The sequence below is a fragment of the Panthera onca genome, chromosome C2 (genome assembly GCF_046562875.1).
Source record: "Panthera onca isolate mPanOnc1 chromosome C2, mPanOnc1 haplotype 2, whole genome shotgun sequence".
Classification (NCBI taxonomy): Eukaryota; Metazoa; Chordata; class Mammalia; order Carnivora; family Felidae; genus Panthera; species Panthera onca.
In genome coordinates, this window is record NC_138347.1 from 147,441,832 (window position 1) to 147,458,990 (window position 17,159).

Sequence of the window (17,159 nt, forward strand, 5' to 3'; positions counted from 1 at the left end):
CATAGCTAGAATATGTAAGTAACAAAAGAATTTGACTAATTCTCAAGACTAGAAGAAATCCAAATGGCAATATATGAAAAGGAATGTACTATCAGGTTAGCTAAAGTGTGTAAAATCACTGTTAGGATGTATAAAAACAGTGTCCTATGTGCTGGTAGGAGCTTAAAACTGTTAAAAACCACTCTGAAGATACACATTCCCCAAGTCCCAGTAATTCTCCTAACTCTGTCAAAAACAGTTTAAATCAATAGTGGTATGTTCATGTAATGGAATAGTATACAACGGAAAAGAGTGAACTACATTTATAAAGAATAGTATCTTAAAAACAATGATTTTAAAAGACTTTAGTCTTGAAATTTTTTTAATGTTCAAGAGAGCATGTGAGCAGGGGAGGGGCAGAGATTGAGAGACCAAAGAACCTGAAGCAACTCTGCACTGTGAGTGCAAAGCTCGATGTGGGTGAACCGTGAGATCATGACCTTAGCTGAAGTCAGATACAACCTACTTAGCCACCCAGGCACCCCAGAAGACTTTATTCTTTAAAAGGATTACATAATATTTCATTTATACACAGTTAAAACTAATACATAGTATTTAGGAACGTATAGTGTTAAAGCTCAAAGGCAATGCAGGATGTGATTACCCACAAAGTTGGAATGGTCACCTTTGTGGAAGTGGTGGGGGACAATATGGGTGCTTTGATTACAGATGGGTAAGTAGAGTGGTTCTGGAGTGATGATCATGTTCTGTTTCTTGCATTGGATTGTTAAGCCCGACTGCTTTAAAATAATTCATTACACCATACATTTGATTTTTGCATGGTGATTGTGTTACATACCATGTACAAAGAAAATGAGAACAAGGTTGCAGACTAGGAAGCTCCAGGCCCTCATTCCTACATGGCAACAAAAAACTTGATAGGGCTTCCAGAAAATAGGCACTGGTACAGCAACTGAACAAATGCCCAGTCAAGACAAGGTCACTTGCAAAGTTTCCTGATGTTTTTATTCACCCTTTCTCGAACCCCTCCACAGTGTGGCATGGTGAGGAGAAAGCTTCCAGCTCCCAGTGATCCTTCTCAAATAGGGAACAGGACAGAGCTTATTTGCAACATTCCAGTGTGTCTACAGCTGCCTAAAGAACCGGTCTCCTTTTCTTCTAACTTGGCTCAGGGAAAAGTGGTATAATGTAGATCAAAGGCTGGGGAAAGCTGCAGAAAGAGGAAGGCACTGCTCATAAAAGCCGCAGGGATGCCACAGACCCGATGATGATGGGGCAAGAAATTATGGATACAGGAATGAGAACATGTAAGGTCCTGAGAAGCGGGGAGAAAACTAGAAAACTAAGACATATAAAAGTCGCGTCTGAAGTGGGGATAAAAAACAGTACGCAGCCGCGGGGGAGACATGCCCAGAGAAGACTTGAGAGCTCGGACACTGCAAGTTAGTGAAGGTCTCCCTGGCACAGGGCCAGCATGGAAAGGCTGGAAGAGACGGTTATTTTTCCAGATGCCTCATTTTCAGGAAAAGATCACAAAGCATATAAAGAAACAGAAAAACATGGCCTACCTATTCAAAGGAAGAAAATAACGTGGCAAGAAACCTCCTTTATTTAACAAACGGGCATTAGACGTATTAAACGCTTCAAACTGTCATCAATATGCTAAAATACTAAACTGAAAACATGAACAAAAGTAGTATCAACTAAGGAATTATCTTTTTAGAAAAAATCAAATTCTGTGGCTGAAAAATGAAAAGTTGCCTTGGGCTTAACAATACTTCAAGAGATGAATCAGGAAAACCAGTCAACTCAAGTTATTTGGTCTCAGGAGAACAAAATATTTTGGAAATCTGAAAAGCGCGTATGGGCCGCCATTAAAAGGATGAAGCTTCCCTCGTGGGAACCCCAGAAGCAAAAGAGAGCTGCACCAAGATTTAAGAAATAGTGGCAGAAAACGTCCCAAATTTGAGGAGAGAGATGAAGGTACGAATTCAAGCAGCTCAGTGAACTCCCAAGTATGTTAACCCAAAGGAACCCACAGACCACACCAAAAGACACATTATAATCAAACTGTTGAAAGCAAAAAGAGCATTTTGAAAGTAGCAAGAGAACAGTGATTTGTAACATAAAAGCGACTGGATTAACAGTGGATTTTTAGCAGAAGCTTAGGAGGTCAGAAGCAGCAGTGCTGAATGAAAGTAAACCAAGAAACATTGTCAACACTGTCCTTCAAAAATGAAGAAATTACAAGACTTCCACATAACAAAAGCTGATGGACTCCATTACCACTACATTTGCCCTCCAAGAAATGAAGTCTTTTAAGTAGAGACAGATGGCTTTAATAACTCAAACCTATACCAAAATACACAGGTAAACACAATATGAAAACCAGTATTACAATTTTGGTTCTCTTCTAAAGGATTTAAAATGCATAAAAAATAATTATAAATCCATGTTAATGGATATACATATAATATGTAATTTGTGAAATTAGTAACAGAAGGGTAAAACTGTAAAATAGAATTTTTTATGTGACAGAAGTTAAGTTGGTACTAATTTAAAATAGATTGTGGTTACCAGAGAGATTACAGAGAACATCTTAAAATTATAACAAAGAAAACTAGGGAACAAAAATAAAAGAAAATGAGAAGAAAAATGTAGCAGTACAAAAAATTAAATACAAAGGAAGATAAATGAGAAACAGTGAAGCTGTTAAGATACAGAAAACATAACAAAATGGCAAAGTAAGTCCTTATCTATGATTACTTTAAATAGATGACATTCCCAATCAAAGGCAAATGCTGGCAGAATGAATTTTTAAAACAGGATCCAACTATATGCTGTCTGCAGGAGACTCACTTTAGATCTATGGACATATGCATTCAGCGTGAAAGGATGGGAAAAACAGTTCATGCAAACAACAGGATTGGCTATAATATCTGACAAACTAAGTCAAAAATTTGCGAGACACAAGGATATCAAAAATTGATAAAGTTAATTTGCTAATAAGATATAACTTACAAAACATGCAAGCACCAAATATGAGAGTTCCAAAATATATGAAGCAAACATTTACAGTGTTGAAGGTAGAAATAGTCCTACAATAAGAGACTTCAGTACCCCACTATTAATAATAAAACAACTATGCCAGCTCAGTAAAGAAATAAAGTCTTGAGCAACACTGTTAGGCCAACTGGACCTAGCATACAGATCATTCTACACAATAAGAGCAGAAAATTCATTCTTCTCAAATGTGCATGGAACATTCTCCAAGACAGACCATGTGCAAGCTCATAAAACAAGTCAATAAATTTTCAGACGAGCCATACAAAGTGTCTTTTCCAGTCACAATGCAATGAAACTAGAAATCAGAAGGAAAACTGGGTAACTCTTAAATAGTGGGTCAAAGAAGAAATCACAAGAGAAATTAGAAATTTCATGTCTCAAGACATGGAAATAAAAACACCAAAATGGGATGCTGTGAAAACAGTGCTAAAAGGAAATATATAAACTGTACACACATTTGTAAAGATCAAATACCAACAATCCAACTTTGAGACTTAAGGAACTAACAAAATAATAAAACTACTAAATCCACGACTAGCAGGAAGTATTAAAAGATTAGAGCAAAAATAAGAACAGAAAAATGAAATAAAAAATTGATTCTTTGAGAAGATCAACAAAATTGAAGAACCATTAAGAAGACTAAGAAAAAAATCGAAAGTGGGGCCATTACAACCAATTTTGTAGAAGTAAAAGGATTATAAGAGAATACTATGAGCAACTGTACATCAATAAATTGTCTAACCTAGATGAATTATACATCAATAAATTGGACAAATTCCTAGAAACATTACCTACCCAAGACTGAATCACAAAGAAACAAAATATGAAGACGACCTATGTCCAGAGAGACTGGATCAGAAATTAAAAACCTCTTGTGAAAAGCCCAGGACCATATGACTTCACTGGCGAATTCTACCAAACATTTAAAGAATTAGCACCAATCCTCAAACTCTTCCAGAAAACTGAAGAGGGAACACTTTCTAACTCATTATAGGAGGCTAGCATCCTGATACCTAAGCTAGAAAAGGGTACTACAACAAAAAAGTTATAGAATGTCCCTTATGAATATTGATGCAAAAAATCCTCAGTAATTGCAAATTCAGTAACATATTAAAAAGACTACATATCATGACAAAGTGGTGGGATCCTTCGAATGCAAGGATGGTTCAAAATATGAAATCAATATAATAAACCACACATTAACAGAACAAAGGGGGAAAACACATCTCAGTAAGACGTAGAAAGACCATTTGACAAAATTCAACAAACCTTTCATGATAAAAACACTCAACTAGGAATAGAAGGAAGCTATCTCAACATAGTAAAGGCCATATATGAAACCACAGCAAACATTACAATGAACGGTTGGAAAATTTTCCTCTTAAATTTCAGGATACCAGCTTTGCCACTTCCATTTATGTATTGGGAGTTCTGTCCAGAGCTATTAGGCAAGAAAAAATAAAAGTCATCCAAACTGGAAAGGAAGTAGTAAAATTGTTCACAAAAAAAACATTTTATATCTGGAAAACTCTAAATAGGTTCTGCACAAAATTGTTAGAATAAATACAGCAAAACTGCAGGATGCAAAATCAACACATTAAAGTCTTGTCTAGGCATACTTCAGAGATGCTATAGTTTTAGCTCCAAACCACCGCAACAAAGCAAATAGCTCAATAAAGCAAATCAAATGAACATCCTGGTTTCTCAGTACAGACGAAAGTTACACTATGCTGTAGTTTTACCAAGTGTAAAATAGCGTTGTGTCTAAAAAACAAGCCACATACCTTAACTAAAAAATACTTCTTGCTAAGGAAATGCTAACCATCTGAGCTTTCAGAAAGTACTAATTTATTTTGCTGGCAGAAGGTCTTGAAGATTGGAGTGGCTGTGGCAATTTAAGACAGTGAAGTTGGCTGCATTGATTCGTTCACGAACGATTTCTCTGTAGCATTTACTGCTGTTTGATTTTGCCCATAGAACACTTCATAATTGGGAGTCAATCTTCTTAAACCTTTCCATTGCTTTATCATCTAAGTTTATGCGATATTCTAAATCCTTTGTCATTTCAACAATTTTCACAGCGTCTGCACTAGAAGTAGATTCTACCTCATGAAACCATCCACACAATTGTTTGCTCATCTGTAAGAAGCAGCTTTTCATCCATTAAATTTTTTTCATGAGATTGCAGCAATCCAGTCACATATTCAGGCCTCACTTCTAATTCTAGTTCTCTTGCTATTTCACCACATCTGCAGTTACTTCTACTGAAGTCTTGAACCCCTCAATATCATCCATTAGGATTGGAATCAACTTTCAAACTGCTGTTGGTGTTGATATTTTGACCTCTTCCTATGAATCATGGATGTTCTTAATGACGTCTAGAATGGTGAATCCTTTTCAAGAAGGTTTTCAATGTACTTTGCCCAGATCCATCAGAGGAATTGCTATCTGTAGCAGCTATAGCCTTACAAAATGTATTTCTCAAATAATAAGACTTCAAAATTAACATTACTTTTGATCTATGGGCTGCAGAACAGATGTTTTGTTAGTAGGCATGAAAACATCTTGTACATCTCCATCAGAGCTCTTGGATAACTAGGTGTATTGTCAATGAGCAGTAATATTTTGGAAGGAATCTTTTTTTTGAGCAGTTCTCAATAATGGGTTTCAAATATTCAGTAAACCATACTGTAAACAGATGTGTTGTCATCTAGGCTTTGTTGTTCCATTTCTAGAGAACAGGCAGAGTAGATTTAGCATAATTCTTAATGGCCCTAGGATTTTTAGAATGGTAAATAAGCATTAGCATCAACTTAGGTCACCAGCTACATTAGCCCCTAGCAAGGGTTTCATCCTGTCCTTTGAAGCTTTGAAGCCAGGCACTGACTTCTCTCCTCTAGCTTTCAAAGTCCTAGATGGCATCTTCTTCCAATAGAGAAGTCTGTTTCATCTACATTGAAATCTTTTGTTTAATGTAGGCACCTTCATTGTCTTAGTCTTCTGGATAATTTGCTGCAGCTTCTACATCAGCACTTGCTGCTTCACCTTGCACTTTTACATTGTGGCCTTGGTTTCTTTCTTTTAACCTCATGAACCACTCTTTGCTAGCTTCAAGCTTTTCTTCTATAGCTTCCTCACCTCTCTCAGCCTTCCTAGAATTGAGGAGAGTTAGGGTCTTTCTCTGGATTAGGCTTAAGGGACATTGTGGCTGATTTGATCTTCTGCCCAGACCACTAACACTTTCTCCACATCAGCAACAAGGATTTATTACCATTTTTCTCTGGAGTAGCACTGTTAATTTCCTTCAAGAACTTTCCTTTGCATTCGTAATTTGGCTAACTGGCACAAAAGGCCTAGCTTTTTGGCCTATCTTGGTTTTCAATATGCCTTCCTCACTAAGCTTAATCGTTTCTAGCTTCTGACTTAAAGTGAGAGATGTGTGACTCTTCCTTCCACTTGAACGCTCAGAGGCCATTGTGAGGTTATTAATTTCAACCCTGTTCTGTCTCAGAATAAGGAGGTCCAACGAGAGAGAAGGAGATGGGAGGTGGGGACACAGATGGTTGGTGTAGCAATCAAAACACACCCAACATTTATCCATTAAGATTGTCACCTTACTGGGTGCAGTTCATGGCGCCCCCAAACAGTTACAATAGTAAGATCAAAGATCTTTGATTACAGATAAGTATAATAATGAAAAATTAAAACATTGCCAAGAATTACCAAAATGTGATACAGAGACACAAAGTGAGCAAATGCTATTGGAAAACTGGTGCTGAAAACCCTACCTTAAGCAAGTCTGCCATAAACCTTCAGCTATAAAAAATACTGTACCTGTAAAGCACAATAAAGCTAAATGCAATAAAATAAAAACTGAAAACTACAAAATATCTCTGAAAGAAATGGAAGATGAAATAAGTAAATAGATCAACAGGGTTAAATGGATTGAAAAACGAGATTTGTCAATACTATGCAAAGTAATCTACAGAGTCAATGCAATGCCTATCAAAATTCCAGTGATGCTTTTAACAAATATAGGAAAGTCCATCTATAAGTTAACATATATAGCTGTTAATCTATAAATTAACGTATATAGGAAACTTCCTATGGAATCTCAAGGGACCCCAAGTAGCCAAAATAATCTAGAAAAAGAAAAATATTGAAAGTCTCACTTCCTGTTTGCAAAATTTACTTCCTTCCAAATTTACTACAAAGATAATACAAAGATACTACAAAGATACACTACTTCAAAACGGTGTGATACTGGCATAAATGCAGATGTAGACTAAGGTAACAGAATGAAGAGCTCAAAACTGAAACAGGAAGAAATAGAGAATTTGGACAGACCCGTAACCAGTAAAGAAATAGAATCAATAATCTAAAGCCTCCCAAAAAACAAGAGTCCATGGCTGGATGGCTTTCCAAGGGAATTCTACCAAACATTTAAAGAGTTAACTCCTATTCTTTTGAAGCTGTTCAAAAAATAGAAATGAAAACTTCCAATCTCATTCTGTGAGGCCAGCATTACCTTGATCCCAAAACCAAAGACCCCACTAAAAAAGAACTATAGACCAATATCCCTGATAAACATGGAAGCAAAAATTCTCAACCAGATACTAGCCAACAGGATCCAACAGTGCATTAAAAGAATTACCATGACCAAGTGGGATTTATACCTAGGATGCAGGGCTAGTTCAATATTTGTAAATTAGTGTGATACATCACATTAATAAAGGACAAGAACCATATGATCTTCTCAGACACAGAGAAAGCATTTGACAAAATACAGTATCGTTTCTTGATCAAACCCTCAAGAAAGTAGGGATAGAAAGATCATACCTCAAGATCATAAAACAAGTTCTTTTTGAACTTGTTGAGGGCTAATTTGTGACCCAGTATGTGATCTGTTCTAGAGAATGTTGCATGTGTACTCGAGAAGAATGCGTATTCTGCTTTAGGAGGAAATGTTCTTAATGTTTCGAATATATACGGAAGACCCACCGCTAGTACCATCCTCAGTGGGAGAAAACTGAGAGCTTTCACCCTAAGGTCAGGAACAGGACACTACTCTCCCCACGGTTATTCAACATAGTACTAGAAGTCCTAGCCTCAGAAATCAGACAACACAAAGAAAAGGCATCCAAATCGGCCAGGAGGAAGTAAAACTTTCACTCTTCACAGACGACAGGATACTCTATATGGAAAATCCAAAAGATTCCATCAAAAAACTGCTAGAACTGATTCATGAATTCAGCAAAGTCCCAGAATATAAAATCAATGCCCAGAAATTGGTTGCATTTCTATATACCAATAATGAAGCAGCAGGAAGAGAAATCAAGGAATCAACCCCATTTACAATTGCACCAAAACCCATAAATACCTAGGAATATACCTAACCAAGGAGGTAAAAAACTTTCACACTGAAAACTATAGAAAGCTTATGAAAGAAACTGAAGACACAAAAAAATGGGAAAATATTTCATGCTTATGGATTGGAATATTGTTAAAATGTTGATACTACCCAAAGCAATCTATATATTCAATGCAATTCCTATCAAAATAACACCAGCATTCTTCACAGAGCTAGAACAAACAATCCTAAAACCAGAAAAGACCCCAAATAGCCAAAGCAATCCTGAAAAAGAAAACCAAAGCTGGAGGCATCACAATTCCGTACTTCAAGATGTACTACAAAGCTGTAATTATGAAGACAGTATGGTACTGGCACAAAAACAGACACTTAGATCAATAGAACAGAGATGGACCCACAAGCATATGGCCAACTAATCTTTGACAAAGCAGGAAGGAATGTCCAATGGAATAAAGTGTCTTCACCAAATGGTGTTGGGAAAACTGGACACCAATATGCAGAAGAATGAACCTGGATCACTTTCTTATGCCATAAACTCAAAATGGATGAACGACCTAAATGTAAGACAGTAAGCCATCAAAATCATCGAGGAGAAAGCAGACAAAAACCTCTTTGACCTCGGCTGCAGCAACTTTTTACTCAACATATCTCCAGAGTTAAGGGAAACAAAAGCAAAAATGAACTGTTGGGATCTCATCAAAATAAAAAGCTTCTGCACAGCAGAGGGACATTCAGCAAAACTAAAGGCAACTGATGGAATGGGAGAAGATAATTGCAAATGATGTATCAGATAAAGGGCTAGTATCCCAAATCTATAAAGAAGTTACCGAACTCTACACCCAAAAGACAAATAATCCAATGAAGAAATGGCCAAAAGATATGAATAGACACTTTTCTAACGAAGACACCCAGATGACTAACAGACACATGAAAAAATCCTCAATATCACTCATCATCAGAGAAATAGAAATCAAAACCACAATGAGATACCACCTCACACCTGTCAGGACGGCTATAATTAACAACTCAGGCAGCAACAGATGCTGGCGAAGATGTGGAGAAAGAGGAACACTTTTGCACTGCTGGTGGGAATGCAAACTGGTGCAGCCACTCTGGAAAACAGTGTGGAGTTTCCTCAAACAAAAACAGAACTACCCTACGATTCGGCAATTGCCCTACGAGGTATTTTTCCAAAGGATACAGGTGTGCTGTTTCAAATGGGCACATGAACCCCAATGTTTATAGCGGCACTATTGACAATATCCAAAGTATGGAAAGAGCCCAAATGTTCATTGACAGATGAATGGATAAAGAAGATGTGGTATATACATACAATGGAGTATTACTGGGCGGTCAAAAAGAATGAAATCCTGCCATTTGCAATAACATGGATGGAACTAGAGTGTATTATGCTAAGTGAAATTAGTAAGAGGAAGACAAGTATGTGACTTCACTCATGTGGAATTTAAGATACAAAACAAATGAACAGAAGAGAAGGGAAGCAAAAATAATATAAAAATAGGATAAAACATGAGAGACTCTTAAATATAGAGAACTGAGGGTTGCTGGAGAGGTTGTGGAAGGGGGATGGGCTAAATAGGCAAGGGACACTGGGGGGGGGGGGGACACTTGTTGGGATGAGCACTGGGTGTTACATGTAGGGGATGAATCAATCACTGGATTCTATTCCTGAAATCATTATTGCACTGTATGCTAACTTGGGTGTAAATTTAAAATAAAAAAAGGGTACCAATACCACTCGATGGAAAAAGGAGAGTCTTTCTAATGAATGGTCCTAGAAAAATAGGATATCCATATGCTAAATAATGAAGGTGGACCCTTACTTAACACTGTATACAAAAATTAACTTAAAATGGATCAAAACCCTAAACAGAACAGCTAAAACTATAAAATTGTTAGGGGAAAAAAAGCTTAGAGGAAAAGCTCTATGAATAGAGTTGTCAATGATTTCTTGCATAGGACAATAAAAGTACAAGCTACAAAAGAAAAAGATAAATTGACTTCATCAAAATTAAGTACTTTTATACATCATGGGCCCTGCTGACAGGGTGAAAAGGCAACCTACAGAATGGGAGGAGCATATATCTGATAATATCCAGAATATATTAAGAAACTCCTACAACTCAACACGTAAAACCCAATTAGAAAATGGGCAAAGGACTTGAAAAGACATTTCTCCAAAGAAGATATACAAATGGCCAATATACACGGGAAGATGCTCAAAAACATCACTAATCATTAGGGAACTGCAAATCAAAACCACAAGGAGATGGCACTTTACACCCATTATGATGATGATTATAAAACAGAAAAAAAGTGTTGGGGAGGATGTGGGGAAATTCAAACCCTTACGCATTGCTGGTAGGATTCCAAAACGGTGCAGTCACTGTGGCAAGCAGTATGGCAGGTACTCAAAAATTAAACATGGAATTTTCATATGATACAGTACTTCTACTTCTGGGTGTGTATATCCCCAAAAGAAAAGCAGGTTCTCAGATACCTGCACCCCCATGTTCATAGTAGCATTATTCACAACAGCCAAAAGATGTAAACAGCCCAAATGTTCATGGATAGGTAAACAGATTAACAAAGTATGGTATATATACATACAATGGAATATTATTCGGCCTTAAAAAGAAAGGAAATTCTGATGAACTTGGAACACATTATGCCAAGTAAAATAAGCTAGACACGAGGACATGTATATAATGATTCCACTCATATGAGGTGCTTAGAGTAGTCAAATTCATAAAAACAAAATAGAATGGTTAGTTGCTAGGGGTTGCAGAGATGGAGGGTAGGAGTGCAGAGTCATTGTTTAATACATACAGAGTTTCAATTTGGGAAGATGGAAACTGGAGATAGATGGCCGTGCTAGTTACACAATAATGTGAATGTATTTAATGCCATCGAACTGCATACTTAAAAACTACTAAAATGGTAAATTTTGTTACATATATATTTACCACAATAAAAGAATTAATATAAAGTGTAAATTCAGCAAAAAAAGAATAGGAAAGTGAACAAATAGAGCAACTCGTAACATAGATTGGCCCATAAACGAAATGTTAGCTCAAATAGACAAAACCAAGCGTGCTCTTTATAACTACACATAGAACGTGTGGTGGTTTAAAAAATGCACAAACATATCGATGATAATAATAATAATAATAATAAAAACCACAATTACTCCAAGAATCAGGACAGTGCTATTGCCTCTATGGTCAAGGAGGGGGATACAATTTTTTAGGGACACGAAATGTGTCATTTAAGGTAAGCAGTAGGTATATGAGTGTTTATTCTTGGAACTCTAACACACTTTATATAAATCTTCTGTATATATCTCACAATATTTTATATTTTTATTTAAAATTTTTTTAATGTTTATTTTTGAGATAGAGAGAGTGTGAGTGGGGAAGGGGAAGAGAAAGAGGGAGCCACAGAATACAAAGCAGGCTCTAGGCTCTGCACTGTTAGCACAGAGACCAATGCAGGGATCAAACTCACAGGTTGTGAGATCATGACCTGAGTCAAAGAAAGATACTTAACCGACTGAGCGACCCAGGTGCCCCCATATTTCAAAATTTTTAAAACTGCAAACCGAGGGGCATCTAGGTCGCTCAGTTGGTTAAGCGTCCAATTCTTAGTTCCAGATCAGGTCACGATCTTGCAGTTTTGTGAGTTCAAGCCCTGCATCAGGCTCTGTGCTTGCAGCATGGGAACTGCTTGGTATTCTCTTGCTCTTTCTGTGCCTCCCCAACTTGCACTGTGTCTCTCTCAAAATAAATGAACTTTAAAAAAATTAAAAACTAACAAAAAAACCCCTGCAAACTGAACCCTCTCCCACCAAAACCAGAAAAGTGAACTTTGTCCATATTTACTTCCCAGATGGTTTATACTTTGGTGTAATGGAAGACTGGAAAAATCTAAAACACACCACAGTGATTATTTTTCAGTCTTCTCATTGAGGATTTTTTCCCCTTAAAATACCATCTATTCTGCTTTCCTTCTCACAAATAAAGTGGTTCCAGATTTAAGACTCTGAACCTGAACAGGCCTGTCATTAGGACTTCGGCTGGTACTAACTGCTCACAAAATATAACATTCACTAGATAGAAGTTAAATGTTCTTATGAACTTTCAGAACATTTCCATAAATAATGTTTATCTGGTAGATTTTAAAAATGTATTTAAAACACTGTTTTGATAGAAATACGATTGCTGTTCACACCAAATTGGCAATATCCAACCAATAAAATTTGAGCTCAGTCGGAGCCACCAATTCCAACTGACATTTTGGATCCCTAAAAATAAGATACACACACACAGGCAGGTACAGTACTTAATCGAAATATATTTGTCTAATATCTACAAAGTGAACAATTGGTCTTAAGAAAGCAGACAAAAAGGCACAAAATTAGTATTACTACAGAGAAGCATTCATGCTACTGGGTTTTATAAATATTCTGAGTGGCACAGTAAAAAATAAATTAAGCACTGAGCAATAATCAAATACTTCATTTTCCTTGCTGTATATTCTCGTCATGTCTTGACCTCATTTGTAAAGGCAGAGGACTGAAATTCAGCTGAAACCATGGAACACTTACATAGTCTTTCTGTGTGTGTTATTTAATCACAGTGGTTTTCCTGCAGAGTTTGGGTCAAACAAGAGAGGCGCACTTAAAAAATCCACAGGACATTCTTTTCTCTTTCCCCAAACTAAATACAAAATTGAGGCTGTGGTTGTGCAGTTCTGGATATGGATGCGTGTATTTAACTTCTAAAGCCCTTTTTCATCACAAAAGTAGTGAAGTCTCTGTATGACTTGGTTTCTACTGTAAAAGAAGCAGCTTCTGGAAAATGTGTAACTTAATACTTTGAGCATGAGAAATCGTCAGATTTTGGGGCAAGTAGATAGGAGGAATATTCCAAGGTGGGCTCGGTCCTCCCAAAGGTGCTCCATCTTGGAAGGCTCTGGCGTAAACCTTTAACAGCTTCTTGCCCACTCACCCTTCAGCAGGAAATAGCAGTTTTTCTTTCTTAAGGACAAACGAAATGCTGAAGTGGACAGGGAGGTGGGAATCGCAACAAGAATTGTGAAGTGACAGCCACCTACACTTCCACCAGGAATGAGCCACTTTCTACCATATGGACATCAACTGGGCCATGCCAACTCACCTTTGTTTTGACAGGAGTTGACTACCCGAGAGTATTTTTGTGAGTGCAAAACATTTTTGGCAAAGTGAAAAATAGAAAACTTCAAACCTCGTTGATAAAAAGGAGCTCATAATTACCCACTTAAATCTTGGTTAAGTGCAGTATTTACGTGTGTAACGATACCCAGCAGACATGTGCATATAGTGCATGTGTGTATGTGAACCTACAGTGTACTGGGAGCTCACACACAAACTGTGTATACACACATGCCCCAAATGGCTCTCGAATAAATCCAATCCACTAGTAGTTTGGTGGTGCATTTTTCACAGTATATAAGTTCTCTCTCAGGTACCATTTCTTGAATGATAACAAGAGGTCTCCGTGAATACCAGCAGAACCTTGATACTGAACCAGTTTAATTCCTACAAAAAACAGGGCTATTTCTGAAAGCTGCACCTCCACCCCATCAGTGTGCCTTCCAAAGAGGATTGAAGTATACCCAGCCGTCACCCTGTAAGAGAAAGAAGGAGACATTTTATGAAGACCTCTCTGCTGGGCAAGGGGAGAATCAGAGGTAGCTTGCAGCCTCTGCTATGTTACAAGCCAAGTCCCACACAGAGCAGTGCTCATTAGCATCTGTTCGGGACTGCCACTAAAACGTGTGTGTGCGTCTTGTTCTGGGAGCTCACCACCACACCACGCCAGTGGTCTCGCCACCCCTCCTCAGCCCGGCTGCTCTGTGAGACAAGATCTTCACATTTTGGCATGTCAGGAGGAAAACCCAAAAAATAACTAAAATTAACCAAAGAAGGGGGGCTTTGTCGGGTTACACCATATAAGATCAGTTGGCCAAAAAAACACCTTTGAAACAGTGGGACAGGAAAGAAAAAGAGGGTGGTCCAATGAACAGACACGAGAGGAAAGGCAAGGCCTGCCTCTGAGGAATTTTTCCTGATCAGTGATGTACAGCCCACCGGCCTGGAGGGAAGTGCCCAACCACGGCTCCCTGCAGCAGGAGGTGGCCAGGAATCCGCACACGTGAGTAATGACGCCAACCATCAGAAAAAGGCGAGAGTCAAAATGTTGTACACAATCTGGGGCTTGACTAGAAGGGAATGTGCCAAATAGTAACAATTCTGGTATTGGGATGATTTTTATTCTTTACATATCCTCACGTTTTCTGTTACCAACATACTGGTTTTCCTTCAACCCAGGAAGAAGAGCTGTGCTTTTGTTGTTGTTGCCTTTTAGGGTTTGTGTGTGTGTGTTTTTGTTTTTGTTTTATGGCCAACTTTTCACAGAAGCCAGGCAAACTAGATCTACCACACAGAAGGGTCCTTGAAGGATTTTGGAATGGTTAATTTTATGTGTTAACCTGATTCACCGTGGTGCCCAGATGAAACATTCTGAGTGTGTCCATGAAGGTTTCCAGACGAGATAAGCACTCAGTAAAGTTGATTTCCCTCCCTACAGTGGATAAGCATATGTAAGCCTTTGAGGGCCTGAAAACAAACAAGGTAGAGGCAGGAGGGACTGACCCTCCTCTTTCTGTTCTGCCTCCCTTCTTTAGTTGGGATTGCTCATCTCTTCTGCCTTTGCACCCGCATTTACACCACTGGCTCCCCTCCTGGGTTCCCAGGCCTTTGGGCTGGGACTGAATTATACCCACTGGCTTTCCCAGGGTCTTCATTCAGCTCTGTTGTTTCTCTGGAGAACAGATTCACCTCACCGAGGCAAGGCTTCCAGACGTGGTTCCCACTCAGAGTCTCATAAAGGCAGTCTGCTCAAGCAGGCTTCCTGTCTGAATCGGAAGCCAACCTCGAAGTCTCTGTTCACCCACAGCCCCAGTTGCTGCCTGGGGGAGAGCAGCAGCTGCTTCTGCTCCTGAGCGTAAGGGCACCTCAAAGTCATTAACACCCCCATCAGCCCTCCTGCTACACAGGATAACCCTTCCTTGCAGCACAAGTCGGACAGTAGCAGTCCTGGGGCCAGAGAAAGCTTAGACATATCTCTACTGGCTCTGTGTTTAAACTGAAGATTCCTTGATATCATGTGAATATCAGATTTGTCCTAAAAATTCAGATTTGTGGCTTCCTGTGAAGAATTAGACCGTCGATGACCACCTGGAGGTTAAATGGTATCCGGTCCCTTCACAGACTCTTGTGTCTGCGCCAGTCCTCACGGGGGTGTCCCTCAACGATGCTGCCAGGCTCCGGAGGGCCTGCGTTAAAAGCTGTGGCTCCTTACATTTCCATCGTTTGTAACTCTGTTCTCAGAATGCTCCTCAACTGCTCCACAAACAACTTTAAAAGCATAAGAGCCTCAACCGGGCACATGGTGCCTTGCCCTCTTGCCCAGTGGGTGGGCAGACTGGTGGAGATGACTGCCTTGCGGTGTCACTTCTCCGGGTGACAGTGGCAGTTCACACCAGCCTTTCTGAGCACACCCGTCCCACTTGGCCCACGGGAGGCAGGGCTCCGAGAGGGCGCTTGTTCTCAGTCATGAAGGTTCCAGTCCCCCAGCTGTGCAGACAGGCTGTGAGATGCTTCACAGCTAATTTGTCACTGATGATAAAGTAGCAGGGGCTGTGTTTTTTGTTTTGTTTCTGTTTTTTTAATAGGACAGCATCCAGATCCGCAATCCCATTCATTCCTTGCCCCCCTGTCGGGCTGACAGGCTATTCTGATGGAAGATGTCAGAGGGAAGTGTCACAGGACAGCCTGGCCCAAAGCCAGAGCCAAGCTGCCCCAAACCTTCCCAGGACCATCCTCATTCATACAAACTGCTGCATTAGCAAGACCGACCCATCCGCCCCTCACCTGGGACAAGTCCCCAAAGACAGGTGGCCGAGTTACCTCCTGGATAAAATACTTGGGCCGCCATGGTGTGTGCAGGTTCTCCCGCTTCCGCTCCTCTACCCGCTGCTTCTCCTCCAGGAGCCGCTTCTGCTCAGTGGCAGCATCAATGTCCCCCAGCCGCAGGTATCTGGTCACCTCCTGCCAGAGGTTCCTGGAGACGCATGGAGGAGAGGAGGTGGTCAGACAGGGACAGCTCATTTGGCAATGACGGTTCTCAGCAAGGGGGCCAGAGCTGCGGCGGGGAGGGCATCTGGACGGGCCATCTGTTAGGGCTAGTTCATTCCAGTGCCTCAACGACCTCTAGAGCCAGGATTTGAACCCAGGGCCAACAGGCCCCAAGTATCCTGAGCAGCATGACTTTCTCAGGGCTGAGTGTCTAGGAACTGAATCTAGTAACAGGAGGAGGAGCCAGTGTTAATACTACTGCTGTTACAAACAACAATAATAATAGCAGACACTTTCGTTGCATTTATCGTATTTCTAACATTTTACATATGTAAATGCTCATTTAATCATAACAACCCAATGGTATGGATGCTATATTCCCATCTCCATTTTAACGAGAAAGACAAGATCCATATAAGGTGAGGTGTCCAAAGTCAGCCAACTGGCAAATACGAGCGATGGCTGCTTATTCACAGGGGATTCGACCGTTAGGAGTTACAGACGGGGCCACGTGGGAGTGTG

The 17,159-nt window shown here is 39.5% G+C and overlaps 1 protein-coding gene across 1 annotated transcript in view; it reads right to left on the bottom strand.

Moving 5' to 3' along the window:
- Positions 1-12,791: 12,791 nt before the first annotated feature.
- The window catches only part of OSBPL10 (oxysterol binding protein like 10), a 309,953-nt gene continuing 305,585 nt past the window's right edge, over positions 12,792-17,159 (bottom strand). The window contains exons 11-12 of the mRNA XM_078432426.2: positions 16,470-16,623; positions 12,792-14,125 (exon numbers count right to left, since the gene is read on the bottom strand). Of these exons, the coding sequence (XP_078288552.1) occupies positions 14,081-14,125; positions 16,470-16,623 (199 nt within the window). The 3' untranslated portion in view covers positions 12,792-14,080. The remainder of the gene's footprint in view (positions 14,126-16,469; positions 16,624-17,159) is intronic.